The 17,970-nt window shown below is 54.1% G+C and overlaps 1 protein-coding gene across 1 annotated transcript; it reads right to left on the reverse strand.

Annotated features, from left to right (window-relative positions):
• Nucleotides 1-254: 254 nt before the first annotated feature.
• Nucleotides 255-17,102, reverse strand: LOC128336260 (adenosine receptor A2b-like). Its single transcript, XM_053275634.1, has 2 exons — nucleotides 15,294-17,102; nucleotides 255-1,742 (listed from the first exon to the last, which is right to left on the reverse strand). The coding sequence occupies exons 1-2, from the start codon at nucleotides 16,376-16,378 to the stop codon at nucleotides 1,037-1,039; spliced, it is 1,791 nt and encodes a 596-aa protein (XP_053131609.1). The 5' UTR covers nucleotides 16,379-17,102; the 3' UTR covers nucleotides 255-1,036.
• Nucleotides 17,103-17,970: the final 868 nt, after the last annotated feature.

Consider the following 17,970-nt stretch of genomic DNA (forward strand, 5'->3'; position numbering starts at 1 on the left):
GAGTGGCTAGGGTTCTAGAGCATTTGATTCCAGATTGCAGGCTGTGGGCTGCTAGGAGTGTGATCTAGATTCTTGACAGTAGGTTTCGAGTTGCTGGTTCTTGGAAGTTGAAGATGGAACCCATGTTGTTCCTTTTAACACACACAGAGTCCTCAGTGTGAAAGGGATTCATACATTCATACACAGACCTACCTAAGACGAGACACTGAAGTATTAAGCTTTCGTGAGGCTTAAAACAAATAGTTAGCCATGCATTTTTTCCCTTCCGCATCTCTCTTTAATTTAACAATCATTTAAAAAAACCTTTCAACAGCACTATTTTTTTTTAATAATTCACCAACATCCACCAATTCCTCTTCACTCTGCCTTCTCCCAGAAAGCCCATACAAAATTATCATAACTGGCCTATAGAAAACTATTTCCCATTTGAGAATACCAGCAGCATCAAGCAACTGATGACACATTAAAAAAACAGAGGCAGGAGGAAGCTATCTGTGTACAAAACGTCAAAATCAGCACACACATTTACCAAAAACAGTCTACATGGCTCCTCTTCTCCCTGCAAAGTTACATTTGAGCACTGAAAAAAATAAAGACATTTTAAAAAGAGCAGCACAGCTGGAAAACCTGCTCCCCCGTCATGGAGACAGGAATTCAATGTGATTTTTATAGTATGTATTTTTTAATTTGGGAGGAACATCCAGTTTGATCTTTAAGGAGCTCAGAAGCAAGTACGTCACCTGTGGCATTCCTGCAAGAGGCACTGATGTTTTTGTTTAAAAAACCAACCAACCCAGATATATAATACAGTTCAGGGCTGCCCACGCGTGGGCTTCTAGCTGCCGTTGGACTACAACTCCCATCATCCCCAGCCACAGTGGCCACAGGCTGACAGGAGTTGCAGCCCAACCACTGGGGACCTTCCGGTTTACAAGTACAGCTTGGAACACAGCAGTACGAAAATGCAGAGAGGTCCATTGCGACTCCTCCAGGGGTCACGAGCACAGCACAGTTCAGTCAGGGGGCGGAGGCGGCCTCAAATGCAGGCCCGGGTGCTGCTGATATTACTGACGGAGAGGTGTCTGCTGGCGCGGCTGCCCTTGGGGTACTTCGGGAAGTCCTGGGGCTTACAGAGGACGTACCGCCAGAGGATCTTGCGGAAGGTGCACCGGAAATCCTGGATCCGGTACGCGTAGATGATGGGGTTGACGACCGAGTTGATGTGGGAGAGGATGATGGTGAAGTTCATCAGCTCCTCGGGCTTCTGCTCGCCGAAGTCCTTGTCGAAGAGGGTGAGGCAGTTGAGGATGTGGAGGGGCAGCCAGCAGATGGCAAAGACGCCCACGATGATGGCCAGCGACTTGGCAGCGTTGACCTCCTTCTGCAGGGTGGTCCGGGAGTTGCCCACCAGCTCCATCTGCCGCAGCTGCCGGCAGGCCACCATGAAGATCTTGACGTAGATGCCCAGCATGGCCAGGAGGGGCAGCAGGACGCAGCCAAAGAAGTTGAAGTAGACCATGTAGCTCATGGTCACCACGTTCTCAAAGAGGCATTTGACCAGGCAGGCCGGCCGGCCCCCCTCCCCAGGGCCTCGGGTCCCGTTGGTGGCATTGGGGCAGCTCCCCGTGGCCACGTCCCGGAGGTTCCAGCCCATCAGCGGGATCAGGCCGATGCTGAACGAGAGCAGCCAGAGGATGCCGATGAGGCCCCGGGCCCGCTTCCCCGTCACGATGCTCTTGTATCTGCCGGGAGAGAAAAGCAGCCGTTACACAGGAGCAGAAGGAGAGCCAAGTTGGGTCAGGCCCAAGGCCTCTCTGTCTCGAGCCCCACATCCGGATTCAGCTGCCCTTCCCACGTGAGCACACCGGGACGGGGGAAAGCAGCAGCCCCCGCAAGAGACACTCTCCTTCCACGGGGCAGTCGTGCGGATCCGGCCCGCTGGGAGCAGGCCATCCCATGAGGCACCACCACGGCAGCAGCACTGAGGAGGATCATGCCCAAGGCCCCTCCACACCCAGACACAGATCAATCGCGCCACACAGCCGGCGGGTCAAGCAGAAATCCTGTCACAAGGAGAAGGTTGGGAAATTCAGGACCGACAAGGCGAAGCACTTTTCCACAGAGCGCATAATTAATCTGTGGAATTCTTTGTGGTGATGGCCAGCGGCTTGGACAGCTTTAAAAGGGGCTTAGACAAAGTCATGGAGGACAGGTCTACCAATGGCTAGTCGTCTGGTGGCCATAAGCCACCTCCGGCCTCAGAGGCACGATGCCGCCAAATCCCAGTGGCAGGGGAGCAACCGCAGCAGGAGAGAGGCCATGCACATCCTTCTTGCTTGTGGGCTCCCCGGAGGCATCTGTTGGGCCACTGTGTGAAACAGGATAGAAACATAGAAAGCTGCCATATACTGAGTAGACCCTTGGTCTATCTGGCTCAGTATTGTCTACACTGACTGGCAGCAGCTTCTCCAAGGTTGCAGGCAGGAGTCTCTCTCAGCCCTATCTCGTTGGAGATGCTGCCAGGGAGGGAAAGCAGGAACCTAGATGCTCTTCCCAGAGCGGCTCCATCCCCTGAGGGGAAGATCTTACTACTACGATGACAACGACAAAATTCAACCAAATTCTCAAAGCAGTTTACTTTTTTTTTAAAAAAAAAAAGACATAAGTAAGATGGCTCCCTGTCCCCCAAGGGCTCACAGCCTAAAAGGAAACATAAGGTAGACACCAGCAACAGCCACGGGAGGGATGCTGTGCTGAGGATGGAGAGGGCTGGTTGATCTTCCCCACTCACTATAAGAGAATCGCCACTTTGAAAGGTGTCTCTCTGCTCAGTTACAGGGCTCTCCCTTCTAGTCTCCCTTTCCTCTGCAACCAGGGCGGACCCTGCTTAGCTAAGGCGACCAGTCATGCTTGCTGCCACCAGATCAGCATTCCTTCCTGCACTATCTAGTCGGGGATGCCGGACTAGAGAGGCCTTGGGCCTGATCCAGCAGGGCTGTTCTTATGTACAAAGGTTTTTCTCCCCTGCTTGGCTGTACACCAGCAGCAAAACACCCCAATACAACCGTCAATACTGGACTTCACCTCTCCAGGCCCCCCCCCCCCAAAAAAAACCCCCACTCCGAACACAGGATGTTGGTCCAGCCAGCTGGTTACACAGACTGGGGGCAGCAGCACCTCCAGGGTTGCAGGCAGGAGTCTCTCCCGGCCCTTCCTGGAGATGCTGCCGCCAGGGAGTGAACCTGGGACCCCCTGCGTGCAAAGCTGGGGCTCTGCCCGAGCGACGGCCACAAAGACCCCCCTGTCCGCCCTAGAAAGATCTGGTTTGGGGGAGGGTGCCGAGGAGTGTGTGGTCATCCCGTGGTCCTCACACAGAGCGACAACAACATCCAAGTGGCAAACCGGTTCCAAACTAGTTTCAATGGGGAGTGGCGGTGGTGTGGCCCCAGGAAGGAGCAGCTCCTGGGCTCTCAGAGAGGGGTCGGCGTCCCAGAAAGGGCCACCTTGGCCGCCCCCCCTCCCCACCGCCACAGAGCTCTTTCTTTCTTTCTTTCTTTCTTTCTTTCTTTGCTGCCTGACTGGCATCCATTCTCCGCCTCTCATTCAAGGGCATGAAAGGGCTGCGGCGCTGCTTGTGCTCGCCTCGAGGACCCCCATGGAAACGCAACGTAAGCAGCCAGCTGGAATGCCCTGCTTGCAAGGAGGAGCGACAGGCCCCTTGGGAGGGAGGACCGCTTGCTCTCGCGCGCCATCCCCTTGAGAGACCTGCTTTGTCCTTACTGGCGCCATGAGCTGTGCAAAGCCAAATCAGACAGGCCCCTGCCCCCAAGGGCCTTACAGTGGAGACGGCAGAGGGAGGGGAGGGAGGCACAGTCAGCAGTAAAGAGGGGAAGAATGAGCGCTTCGGCTTAACATCTTTAGGCTTAGCTACAGTACGGGACGGGGCAAGGAGGCTGTGCCAAAGGTTTCCAAAAAGAAAAGAAAAGTACGTATGAGCTCAGCTAGCCCTTGCAGGGGGCTTGGCAGACTCCGTCCTTGGGCATCACAGAGCTCTTTCCAAGACCTCACTGCCTTTGCAAAAAAAGCAAAGCAAAGCAAAGCAAAGCGCTTTGCGAAACCGGAGCTGCTGACAGTGCTGGCGAAGGTCTTGCCAGCGGGCCCAGAGCAGGGTTCCCCGCTCCGAACCTGCAAACGGAGTCGCAGGCACTTTCCAGCCTTGGGGCTGCTCTGTCGTCGCCCCCCCCCCCCCCGAACTGCATTTATTTAGAATAGGAAGACACTCCCCAGAAGACAGGTCGCCTTGTGTCTTGTTGATGTGAGTTGCCGGAAGCAACTGATCCTCGCTGTAGCCCCGTGGAAGAGCATTCACTCTGCACGCAGAGGGTCCCCGGTTCACCCCGGCAGCATCTCTGGGGAGGGCCAGGACAGACCCCTGCCTGAAGCCCAGGGGAGCTGCTGCCAGTCAGTGTGGAAGAGCCGGAGCGAGGGTCTGACTCAGTTGAAGTGTCCCTATTGGCATCCCACAAGTCCTGGCGACTCTAGGCCGGCATTAGGCAGGCCCTCCTGGGGAGGCACAACCGGCTGCCTTCCGGATGACTCGGGGGCCCCACGTGAGTCCGTGAGTGGCCAAGGTCAGCGTGACGGGCTAATCCCAGGGCTCACTGGGCGGGGGGGTCAGGCCGGGGAAGTCAGGGGGCTCGGCCTCTGTCGGTCCAGCTGGGAGGCTGCTAATGCAGGGGGGGGGCTGGCCAAAGATGATGATCTGGACAGGGGTGGGAGGGGATGGAGGGACGCCTGCCGGCCGGCCGGCCAGCTCTCCTTTCTGCAGACCGCGCCCTCCGAACTCGCAGGAACCATCTCCCTCCACCACCAACCAAAGGAGAAGGCCCACCCGAGGCTCTCCAGCCAGAGGGATGTGCATGAGCCTGTTCAGAGGCCTGTTTATGGGCCTCCACGCAGGTTCGAGCACGGGGCCGGTACTTCCGGCTGAGGAGGGGGCAGGGGCGGCAGAGGGGCACGCTGGCACCCCAAAGGTTTTTACCAGCAATGAGTCCTGGCGGGGGGAAAGTGGCGGGGGGAGCGACGGGAGGGGTCAGTGCCCCCTCCCCCTCCCCGCGGCGGTTCTGTGCACATCCCAATTCAGCTGTCCTTGGACTAAAACTCCCAGAATCCCCCGGCACAACAAATTCAAGGACACAGGCAGTGCCATGAGAGAACAGTTAAATATATTCAAAAATTAAAGAGCGCCTGTGTACCCATCCCTAGAGGAGGCTGCCCCATGTCTCTGGATGAGTCCCAGTTCCGACCTTCCCTTTCTCCGGTCAATCTCCACTAAGGACAAGATCCTTTGCTGCTCCCCCAACTCCCCGTCCCAGCATCCAGTGCGGTCTTCGCAACATACCTCAACAGCTCTAGTTTTGTGACAATACATAGAGACAAAATAACCACAACAGAAAAATCAGCCTTATACAGGAGGAAACAGAGTCGAGTCTGAAATTCAATGGAACAGAAAAGCCACAATGAAAAAGTTTGTTAACCGTAGTTAACGAAGGTAGTTAAGGGAGAGCCCCGGCTTTGCCTGTGGGAGGTCCTAGATTCAATCTGGCAGTGTCGCCAGGCACAGCTAGAAACACCCCTCTCAAACCCAGGTGAGCGGCTGCCAGTCGGAGCAGACAGTACTGAGCTAGACGGACCAAGGGCCTGACTCAGTAGGAGGCAGCTACTGAGGTTACCGACATAACCTGTCAGCATCTTATTTATTTATTTATTTATTACATTTATATCCCGCTCTTCCTCCAAGGAGGAGCCCAGAGCGGTGTACTACATGCTTAAGTTTCTCCTCACAACAACCCTGTGAGGTGGGTTAGGCCGAGAGAGAAGTGACTGGCCCAGAGTCACCCAGCAAGTATTGTGGCTGAGTGGGGAGTTGAACTCGGGTCTCCCCGGTCCTAGTCCAGCACTCTCACCACTACGCCACGCTGGCTCACTTACTAGCCTCAGTGGCAGGCAAGTGATTTTTGCATCGATCAACTGGCCAGCCATATTCTTGCCACTGCAGCCATAAGCAAGTAGCCAGAGGGAAGATGAAAGAGTCAAACAGTTCAGTAGCTGCGGAGAGGATGGGGGAAGCATGACTGAGCCCTGAAGGTAGCAGAAGTACGCCTTCTCAGGAAGAGGTTGCCCGACATGTTCCTGTGTGAGTCACTGTTCCAAAACTGGCCGCCTCCTGATCTCGGGGGAAGCCCACAGCCATGACTCAGCCAGAAACGTAAGAGGCAGGTCCTCCTCCGGAAGAGGAGTCAGAACCTTACCTTTCCAGAGAGCCGTTTTGTCTTATTTTGCAGCTGCTTGGTTTTTTAAGCAGGGAGGGGGGAATGTTGCCGCTATCGGAACAGCCAACGGAGAACCCACCTCACCTCTATTGGGCAGCAGCGATCTAGGAAGGGGCTCCCACTGCACGGGAGGCGGCCATGGCCAACCCCTCCTGGACTCTACCCAAGGCCAGCACAGGAAGGCTCTGGGGGCGCCAGGAGTCGGGGTCGACTCGACGGCACAACTTCACCTTTACTCTAACCATAGTTAATTGGGTTTTCACGCCTTCTCCCCTGTCTTTGCAGGGTTGCCGCAAGCACCATCGGCGTTCCGTTCAGACGTTCTGTGACACCCTGCCATGTTTTTGTGTGCGAGCGGCTGCAAACCATGTTTAAAGTGAGCCAAGTCTAAAGTGGGCACAGGCCCCCGATGTGCAGAATACACAGAGCCCGTGGAGTGTTGTCCCGGCACCTAGCATGGGAATAACGGTACCCGTATACACTGTACACCAATTGCACAAGTGCTGAACGCAAAGGTGGCTTACAATTCTGGGCCTCAGTTTTTGGTTGGAGATCAGCCAGAGACATAAGATTTGGGCGGCATAAAGATATGTTAATTATTTATTATTATTATTATTATTATTATTATTAATAAAATTATTGTCGAAACACTCAAGCCATACCCCACATGAAGGGCCAAGCCCTTTGAGGTGGCCAGCCAATATTTGGGCCAAAAAGGCCTTTTTATGTTGAGCTCCTAATTAATGCAATACAGCAAATTCGACATTCAGAGCGTCCAGCATGTCTAATTAAATATCCTCAGACATACTGGACTACCTAGACAGAGCATCTGCCGTTTCACACCGACTCACAGTCAGGAAGCCAAGCCATTACGTTTTGGGTTTCATTTCTGGTCCATCGGCCCTTCTCAATGCCGGCCCCCGCCCAAGCTGGGACACTACATTTTCAGAAGCAGTTCAGGAAGCGGTTCAGGCAATCTGAACTTAATGCATCTAATGATTTAAGATTCGTTTCATGCTCTTACCCAGCTCGAGCGAGCAGGCCTAGCCATGGGGACGCAGAAAACACACCCAGGGTCCCACGCCCATCGCAATGGGAGGCCTTTTACAATCTCAGTTTTCTCTGCTGTAGTTAAGCAGGTAAAGATTTCGCCTGGCCTGATGGAGTTGTACCCAGAACAGAGATGCTGTGATGAACACTTCCCCTGTTGAATGTCTGCTGGTCACAGATGTTAAAGGCAGAGAAGAGATCTGGCAGAAAGCAAACCTTAGCCCTATGAAACCCGAGTTCAAATCCCACTCAGGCCAAAGAACAAGGCAGTTATTCTTTCTCTCTGCGCCTCAGCTTTTCCTGCTGGTAAAATGGGAATAAATCTTCTGCAGGGCCGCTTCAGAGCCAAACAGGATAATGGACAGCATCCAGACTCAGCTTCCAATGACTAATCACTATTTAAATAAATGACGCACCGTTAACTTAAGCCCCATTCATTTCAATGGGCCTGGGTTGGAGCCCTGCCCAATTTCTCCTGGTTTTGTTCTTAAAACGCTTTCCGGACACTCAATTATTAATGGCCCAAAGCGTCCTGTGCTCTCTGAGTTCATTTGGCTCTGCATCAATTAACTTATGAATTATTCATCCGGCCATTAACTGGCAAAAAGGTGTCCTAGGACCCCTGTTTACTTGCTCACAGCATCTGCCACTTAAGAGTCCATCTGGAAAGTTGGGTGTGGGTTTTACAAGCTTCCATTCTGCCTTCCCAATAAGCCTGCACAGTTGTTCTGCCACCACCGTGTCCATTTCGCAGACGGGCAACCGAGGCTTAGAGACCCCTGGCCAACCCATTACGCAGCTGGGGTGCTTCAGTCCCGCTGGCCAAAGAATCCTCCGTATAGCACCACCTTGCAAACCATCCCGTAAAAGCTGCTATCCACAAACATGTTCACTGCCAAATAATGCATAACGCCTTGTCACAGAGAGTTCAGGATGTTTCACGCCCATCTCAGGAATCCTTCACACACACACACACCCCTCTTCCTCTGCAATGCACCTATACTCAGTAACCCGTCTGTGCAATAATGCTTACTTCCTAGGAGGGCTTACAAATTGTCATCTGGATTGTTACTCTAGGCCATCTTGGCGTCCCAGAACGCTGGAGAAATATGCAACATTCAGTCCAGTCCAGTCCCTTCGTGAGGCAGACTGTTCCACTGGCCAAAAGCACTTCCAGTCAGGAAATTCCCCCTCATGGCTAGCCGGAATCGGCTTCCTTGCCATTCCAGCTCACGGATTAGAGTCCTGCTCTCGGAAGCAACCCAGAACAAGCCCACCCCTCCTGCTATCCAACAGCCCTTCAGATATTTGAAGATGGCTATTCGTCCGTCTGTGGCAGGAGCTTAATGATTTCGGGAAGGCTATCCACAGACAATAGAGTCCCCCCCACCCGCCCCACAACACCTGGACTCTACTTAAACAGGACCGAAACCTGATGCCTAGGGGGGGAAAGTAAATGCATGATTTGCTAGCAATTGTGCAGTTGGCGGGGTTTAGGTTTTCGAGAGAGGTTTTGCCAGGCTTGTCTTTTAATCCGCGTCTCTCTTGCAGATCCCACCCTTCACTGGAACAAGCCATTTCAGTATCTGGAACGAGAACTCGCCCGCCCTGCCTGCCTGCCGCCCCACTCCACCCTTGAAACTGCCACCCGCCGCCGGCCGATGCTCCCCTCGCAAAAGCATCCTGTCAAACCAGTTCTCTGGCTCTCAGCAATGGCTGTGGTCTCTCTTCCCAAACACTCGGCGCAGAGCTCTGGGAGCTTCCGTTGATGCACGGCTCCCCATTATTCGGCAGAACTGGTTCCCCTTGAGACCAGCAAGGCTTCCCAGATGTTCTCCAGGAGAGGAGAGCTGGTCTGGTGGGAGCCAGCAGGACTGGTCCCCTGAGCGAGCTAAGCAGGGTCCGCCCTGGTATGTATTTGAATGGGAGACTACATGTATGAGCACTGGAAGAGATCCCCCCCAGGGGATCATGGGGCCGCTCTGGGAAGAGCATCTGAGGCTCCAAGTTCCCTCCCTGGCAGCAGCATCTCCAAGATAGGGCTGAGAGAGACTCCTGCCTGCAACCTTGAAGGAGCCACTGCTGCCAGTCTGTGAAGACAATCCTGAGCTGGATAGACCAATGGTCTGATTCAGTAGAAGGCAGCTTCCTATTTTCCTATGTTGTTGGACTACAACCCCTATCATCCCCAGACACAAGGGCCAACGGCCAGGGTGGTGTAGTGGTTAGAGTGTTGGACTAGGGCCGGGGAGACCCGAGTTCAAATCCCCATTCGGCCACGAAACTCCCTGGGTGGCTCTGGGCCAGCTGCTTATCTCTCAGCTGAACCTACCTCACAGGGTTGTCGTGAGCATAAATATAACCACCGGGTACACTGCTCTGGGCTCCTCAGAAGAGAAGCGGGGATATACAAATATAAAAATAAACTAAAAAATAAATAAAGTAATAGTGAGGAGGTCCATTTCTCCACCCACCTCTCAGTACTGTCAACACTGACTGGCAGCATCTCTCCTAGGTTCCAGACAGGAATCTTTCCCAGCCCTGCCTGGAGAGGCCGCCAGGGACTGAGTGAAAAACTCTACCACGGAGATATGGCCCCATCCCCAAGGGGATGGTGGGAGTTGTAGTCCAGCCTCATCCAGGGACCAGTGTTCTCTCTCACAGGGATTTCCCAGACACTGTGGACCACAACTCCCATAATTCCCAGCCAAAGGAGACCACAGCTGGGGATGCTGGGAGTTGTAGTCCACAACATCTGGGATTCCCTGTTAGAAAGAATGCTGCCAGGGACCCAAACTTGTGGCTGAGGGTGATGGGAGTTGTAGTGCAACAATGCCTGGGCACAGAATCTGGGGACCGGCCTGAACAGATCTGTATTTTTAAAAGTGGGCTTTCAGCAGTCATGGCTCTGTCTTCTCATTCTGAGCATCCTTTCCCTGTTCACAGCCACCCAGTAGGGCTGGGTTCCAGCTCTTTAGCAAATACGAGTCCTTGAGGAAATTCTCTGCATGTTCCAAAATGTGGGGGGGTGCCCCCCCCAATCACCAAATTTGGGGACACGCTTGCCTGAGAATGGATCCTCACCAACACTGCACAGGTCTCCTCCTCCTCCTCCTCCGAATGAGCCCTGCTAACCCTGGCAGACAGGCACCTCTTCTCTTCACCCGGGGGGGGGGGGGCGGCAGCGCGTTTCCTCCGAAGCAAGTCCCCCGGCCCTTGCTTCACGGGGCTTGTCCCGGATGAGGGGCCATGCTCCCCCAGCAAGCCCTAACAGCATTCCCTCTCACGGAATCCCAGATGTTGTGGACGACAACTCCCAGCATCCCCAGCTATGGTGGCCTTTGGCTGGGAATTCTGGGAGTTGTCGTCCACAACATCTGGGAATCCCTGTTAGAGGGAACACTCGTCCCTAAATGACACCGCTGGGGGCCCAAACGCAGTCTGAAAGTGGCACACAGACCCCCCCCACACACACCCCTTCAGCCCAGGTTAATCTTTTCTAAAAGGGTTAGGGTTCAACGGTTCCTTTCACTGGCTTTTCGACACAGGACACGTTTTGCAAAGGGGCAAAACCCTCTGAAGGGGAACAAAGGTGTTTCCATTACGTGACACAACCTTCTCCAGCCTACCGCAACTGTCCCACCAACACCGCAACATTCACACTCCGGCTTTTAACAAATCCGGAATTCCCCCTCTCTTCCCCCTCTTCCTTGAACAAGAGAAGACATTTCCACCTTTGAAGCAGCGTGGCTGCATTTCAGTTAGCCATCCTTTAACCACTGTGGTATAACTTCAGTTTTTTACCAACGCAATCCTTGTGGTGGTTGCCATGGAAAATAATAAAGGATCTAAATGGATATTATAACCTAGCTTCATTGTGAATTTTTTAAAGCCACTTCCCCCAATATTTTGTAGTCCGTGGCCAAAAGTTCCTCCTCTCTGCTGATACTTTCAGTGTTATGACTAGTTATTTAGATTGCTTATCAAGGCAGCCATCTACCTTCTAGATCAAGAGGTAGATGAACCTTTGACATCCCAGTTTTTGCAGAACTAAAACTCCCATCAACCCACAGCAGGTCTGCGGAAGGAAGTGGGCAGGAAGAGCCCAGGGGGGTGGAATGCATCCCCGGCCAGCACCCCAGTTCAAAGGCAGCCCACTGGCCGCAAGTCACATGTGAGTTGAAATGACAAGTCAGATTCAGGCCACACATTAGGGAGAGTTTCTGAACTGTAAGAGCTGTTGGACTGTGGAACTGCCTGCCTCATGCCATGGGGGCCAGTGTTCCCTCTAATTTTTTTTCCACCTGTGTGTGGAATGAGTTTTGTTCTGGGTGGCAGTATCCAGGCAGTGTGCGCGCACCTGCATTCAGAATGGGGCCTTCCCGATTCAACCTGAGCAGGATCTAAAACTAACTGAGCGGACGGCAGGAAATGTGTGAGCGCATGCAAATGTGACCGCCCTAGAGAGAACAGTGGTGGGGGTGCCTCCATTGATGGAAGTTTCCAGAGGCTGGGCAGCCCACTTGTCAGGGATGCTGTTTCAGTTTCCCACACTGAGCGGGGCGGGGGGTGGACTAGAACTTCCCACTCTAAAATTCTGCAATTCAGTGACTGCTTGACAGTGTCTTGCAGTGTCCCTGCTCACAAGGCTCCCCAGATGTTGCTGACTGCAACTCCCAGAATCCCCCACTACAGTGGCTTTTGCTTGGAGATGATGGGAGTTGTAGTCAACATCTTTGTTGACAACATCTGGTCTCTTGTCACAGATAACAAACTCAGGAAGTTTCTCAAGGCCCCGGCCGCCCCTAGAAATCCACATCCTCCCCTTTCCCAGCAAACCTTTCCCATGGAGACCCGGTTAGGCAACATGGCTCTAGCCAGAAGTGAACCCCGCTTGGGCTGGCTGTGCCTTCAAACTTCACACTGTCTTGGAAGAAACAAACTGAATTAATCTTACCGGGGTTGCCTTGCAAATAAATCACCAGAAATAATCTCGAGAGAAGAATGGGGAAGCCATGCCCTTTGCAAGGAAGGGTTTTCCTCCACCAAAACCCCACAGCAGGCTGCTTTCGTTTAAGTCAGCGTCAGACACAAAGCCAGCCCCAGCCTGCCGCGTCCTCTTTGAGCCTCTGACATTATTGCTTCAGCCTACAGGAAACGCCGACATTGCATGTGGCATGTCAGTTCAGCTCTCTGAGCAAGCCGCTCGTTTTCTCCACCACCGTATTCCCACGACAGAAAACGTAGCTCGCAGAACTCACTACTGCACGAGACCGGGAGAGTCAGTAGCTTAGGGAGCTGGAAAAAGAGTTAAGCCAATTCGGCTATTGGCCAGGATAGCTAAACAAAGCCTCCATGTTCAGAAGCAGTATACCAGGTCCTGGGGATAAACAACATGCCCAGGCCACATTTTGCGAGCTCCTTAAAAGGCACTGTGTTGTCCATCACAGCAGGGGACAATCGGAGTTGTAGTCCAACCACAGGTGGAGAGCCTCAGGTTAGGAATATAGGAATTGGCCACGTACTGAGTCAGACCATTGGTCTGTCTAGCTCAGGATTGTCAACCCAGACTGGCAGCAGCTTCTCCATGGTAGCAGGCAGGAGTCTCTCTCCCAGCCCTCTCTTGGAGATGCTGCCAGGAAGGGAACTGGGAACTTTCTGCATGCAAGCATAGAGGTGCTTGTCCCAGAGCGGCCCCATCCCCTAAAGGGAAGATCTTAGGGTGCTCACATGCAGTCTCCCATCCAAATGCAAACCAGGGTGGACCCTGCTTAGCAAAGGAAACATGATTTGCAGCCAGTGGCGCCCTTCTACAGCGTTGAGAAATGAGGGCCAGTCCCACAGGGAAAGTTCAGAGTTCCACCTCCTACGACCTGAGACGCTCATCAGCGAACCACCCGCGACAGCGTTTCTTTCCTCTTCCAGACATGAGTTGTTGTACAAGACAGTGTTATCAGTTGGCGGCCAACAAGTTTTCCTTTTTGACGGCAGCCACAGCCGTCCACAGAGGTGGGCAACAGGTAGAAATGCAACAGGAAGAAGCACCCTCTCTACCCAGAAATGCAACCGGGGGAAAGCCTCCGTTCGCGCCTGTCACTTTTCTGCCGCCACGGGCAGAGGAAGCGTACCAGGAATGCAGGGGAAGCCCCCCCCCCGCCTTTCACGGCCTTCAACGGGCTCTTGAAGTCAAGGAGGCAAAAAGGTTACCGTGAAGGAGATTTATGGTCCGAGGCGGGCTGGCGACTATTGTGTGGCTTAAATCCTGATGGTTCACAGCTCGATTCAGGGCTAATTTCTCCGAGGCGGCAACAAATACGTTAAAAGTAAATCCAGTAATTAGCCAGGAATTGTGTTTAACGGATGAAGCGTCGCCCCATGACTGCAGAGCAAGTGCCCATTACAGACGCAGCTGCAGAGGCATCTTGCAAAGTTGGCAACCTACTCGCTGAGCCACGGCTGCGGGGAAGCCCTTCTCCCTCCACCAGGGTCCCGACCTGGAGACCACACAGCTCCTTTTACACAAAGAAAATCACATTGGGAATTCCAGTGTCACACAACCCGTCGTTTTGCCTTCAAAGCATAAGCTTCGGGGACAGAGGCTATCGTTTTTGCATAGGTGACTCTGTGATGCGCCACGTCCCCTGACAGCGCGGCCCGTCCCTAGGCACAGCAGCGCTGCCAGAGTGCTTAGCGACTTACAGCGAGGCAGGAGGACGGGTCCTGAGCATGGCAGAGGGCCCCACCGGACAGCCCTCTCTTCCAGCAGTCAGCCACAGGGGATGGAGCCCGGTGTCCCCTCTGCCAGGGAATCCCAGATGTGGCTGACTCCAACTCCCAGCATCCCCAGCCAAAGGCCATCGCAGCTGGGGATGCTGGGAGTTGGAGTCAACAACATCTGGGAATGGTGATAGAGACCCCCCCCACACACACACACACCTCCAAACGGCCCCCCTAACTTTCCTGACCTCCTGCAAAAGTTCCTCTCAGCACACAGCACTTTAAAGCGCATACAAAGAAGTTGACAAGCTTTCAAAGTATATACCTTGCCTCCTTCGGGCCAAGCCAGGCCCTCGAGGAACCTCAGGAACGAATGGCAAGCTAGTTTGTGGGAGGCAATGCAACCTATCGCCTCTATCCACAGGGCCCTGCAGAGGAAGGAGACCACCTCGAGTTTCCCTTTAAACCCTAACCTTGCTGCCACGCCCTGATTGGCTGGCCTGACTACCACTGAGACAGCGGGTCCATCCACACAGGTAGGACTTCCGCACCCTGACCTCTCCAGTCTGAGGAGCTGGTCTGGTGGTCGCAAGCTTGACTTGTCCCCTTAGCTAAGCAGGGTCTGCCCTGGTTTGCATCTGAATGGGAGACTCCATGTGTGAGCACCGGAAGAGATTCCCCGTAGGGGGTGGGGCCGCTCAGGGAAGAGCATCTAGGCTCCAAGTTCCCTCCCTGGCAGCATCTCCGAGAGAGGGCTGAGAGGGATTCCTGCCTGCAACCTGGGAGAAGCCGCTGCCAGTCTGGGTAGACAATCCTGAGCTAGTCAGACTCAGTATGTGGCAGCCTCCTATGTGCCTTCATTCTTGAACCAGAAATGCCCCCAAAGCCAGACAGTCTTCCTCCAGAGGAGAATTCTCCCTCTGGCAATCCAGGCCCAAACCACCAGGGATGAGCTTTCCCCTCTGGATTTCTTAGGATGCCAGAAAGAAGCAACAGGCCTCCGATTCAACCCACCCAGGCCTACAGTCCAGACTGTGACGTTCCGCACGCAGGGAGCAGGTCCAACTCTGGAGCTCCTCCGGGTGGCTCGAGTGAGCGAGCCAAGCTCCACCAGGGGCAGCAAAAAACCCCACGCGTGGGCAAAAAAGCTGCCTGCGACCACCGGCAAGCCCGGCTTCCTCGGCACCTCCTTACCTAAGCGGGATCTTGATGGCCAAGTACCGGTCGACGGCCACCGCCAGCAAGCTGAAGATGGAGCTCTGGGTGAGGACCAGGACGAAGCAGGCCAAGAAGAGGCAGCAGTGGAAGTTGGTCTCCAAGCCGACGCTGATGGTGATGGCGAAGGGGATGGCCAGCAGCCCCACCGCGATGTCGGCCACCGCCAGTGAGACCAGGAAGTAGTTGGTGGCATTCTTCAGGGTGCTGTTGATGGCCACGGCCCAGCAGACCAGGACGTTGCCCACGATGGACAGCACGGCGATCATCACCTCCACGGCGATGTAGCCCGCATCCATGCCGCGGGGCGCCGGTTGGGTCATGCCCAGGACGGGGCTCCCGCCAGGCTCAGAGCGGAGAGCAGAAGGGCAGCACCCATGGCCACAAGGGCCCCCAGAGCCGCTCAGCCCACGCTCCCGGCTGACGGCGAGGGTGCCCGCTGCTGGGAGACATCTGCAGCCATGGCCAGTGCCTGCTCCTGGCTGGGGGCCCCAGGGGCCAACTCTCACGCGGGGCCCCTGGGCACAGCCCGGGCTGCCAGCATCCTTCCTTCCTTCCTTCCTGGGTCCAGCCAAACCAGCAGGGATGGAATCCTTGCTGCTGCAATTGCAGCGGGATGTCCCAGAGAGCACCAGGCGCACTAGCCAGCGGGGTCCCGGGCCTCCCTGCCTTCTGGCCGGGCCACTGTGGGCGCCCACCTTCCGTCCGGCTGCTCTGCGCGCTCTCCGGGGCAGAGCCCGCGCCACTTCGCCACCGACGGGCTTCTCCCCGGCAGCCGCCTCTGCCCGCGCGGCTATTTCTGCACATGGGCGGGGCGGGGCCTCCGCCCGATTGGCTGAGGCGCGCTCCCCAGCCCCTCCCTTCCCTTCCCCGGCTTTTACCGTACTACTTCGACCGAGGCGCCTCTGCAATGTGCCCCCGATGTCCGTTTTCTGGCGCGCAGCAGCCCGAAAGGCGGGTGGACGTGAGTCACAACACGGCTCCGTCGCGTCTGAAAGGCGTGGGGCGGGGGAGTGCCGCTCTCCGGGACAGCAAGGAGGACCTGGCCCCGCTGTACTTTGCATATGCGCAGAGACACTCTGCGTTCCGGGAAATTCGAAAATGCCTAACGAACTTAGGACCTAACTAACCTAGGACTAATTTTGAATTTAATTTTACATGTAACAAATAATACTAATAATTCAACACTGGAAAGGGTAAAATCATCAGAGAAAATCCTAGGAGGATTTTTTTTCTTGGATTTTCTCTGATTTTACCCATTCTAGGGTTGAATTATCATCCTTTGTTACATGTATATCCCACTCTTTCGCCAAGGAGTGGGCAGTGTATAGACTACTAAGCGGTGGAAGGAAGGGCACCTTTGAGGTCTTCTAGACCAACCCCCTGCCCAGCTGTAGATTCCTGTAGACACAGCATCCCTGGCATTTCAGCCTCTCACTGGGAACCCCCAGCAAAGGAGAGGCACCCCCACACCCACCACACAGCATGAGGCAGGCTGTTCCACTGTCCAACAACTCTTAAAGTTAGGAAATTCTTCCTAGGGTCTAGCCTGAATCTGCTTCCTTCTTCCTTCTCGTCTCCAGACTAAACACACCCAGCTCTATCAACCATTCCTCACAGGAGCTGGCTTCTAAGTCAGCTCAAGCCAAGACCCAAATTATTCTCACAACCACCCTGCGAGGTAGCCTAGGCTGAAAGACAGAATACTTGGCCCAAAGCTGTCCTGGGAGCCTCATGAGCAGCCAGGGTCTTGGTCTCCCTAGCCCTGCTCCAACACTATAATCTCTACAGCACATCACCTCTGTTGTAAAGGCGAAGTAATATCGTATCATTTGGGCCGATGAGAGATTGTGTGAATCCCAAAAACATTCATCATCTGTAAACTACCAGACTGGGTCAGGTTTATGACGACGCTGAGCGCCAGGGCAGAAACACACAGATGTATTTGCACCAAGCTGTAGGCTGCCTTTTCCGCAGGATGAATGCTGTCGTCTTTTGTTTTCCTCTTCGGTTTTAAGGCCGTTACTCAATCTTCCCTGAAGGATCTTTAGGCTCTCTGAAGGGGACAGTCTGGAAATCAGCTTGGAGGACCAAGATCATCATAATGAGAGAATAACCATGTTAGCGCTGTAGGCTGGGGGGGCGGGGTGGGAGAAGCCCTGATGTACAGGGTGGATCAGACCGGCTGGAAGGAAATTATGTCCTCCTGTCCTTGCTGTAGGATGGCCAAGGGAAGACAGTTTCATACTGCTTTTCAACAAAAGTTCCCAAACTTTTACAGATGATGAATGTTTTGGCGATGCACACAATCTCTCATCGGCCCAAATGATACGATATTACTTCGCCTTTACAACAGAGGCGATGTGCTGTAGAAATTATAGTGTTGGAGCAGGGCTAGGGAGACCAAGTTTTACATATAGAAATAAAAATAAATAGAAGGGCTCCTCCCCAGACACTCATTATTGGATTTGGGGTTTTAGAGGAGGAAGACAAAGACGATTTGACAGAGTAAATGGAGTAGAGGAGGATTTAGAGGAGGAAGACCCCGCCTGCCCCCGCCCCTTCTTCTGGGCCCTGTTCAGCCATGAAACTCATTGAGTGATCTTAAGTCAGTCTCACAGTCAACCTCGCAGGGCTATCGTGAGGATAAAAGAGG

Source organism: Hemicordylus capensis, chromosome 12, assembly GCF_027244095.1.
Source record: "Hemicordylus capensis ecotype Gifberg chromosome 12, rHemCap1.1.pri, whole genome shotgun sequence".
In the NCBI taxonomy this organism is placed as follows: Eukaryota; Metazoa; Chordata; class Lepidosauria; order Squamata; family Cordylidae; genus Hemicordylus; species Hemicordylus capensis.

What these genes read in the sequence shown, in the direction of transcription:
- LOC128336260 (XM_053275634.1), bottom strand. Translation starts at nt 16,378, where the DNA reads ATGCAAAGTACAGCGGGGCCAGGTCCTCCTTGCTGTCCCGGAGAGCGG. An exon ending in GCCATCAAGATCCCGCTTAG is followed by an intron (nt 1,743 to 15,293) that starts GTAAGGAGGTGC and finishes CTCTCCCGGCAG; the next exon opens with ATACAAGAGCATCGTGACGG.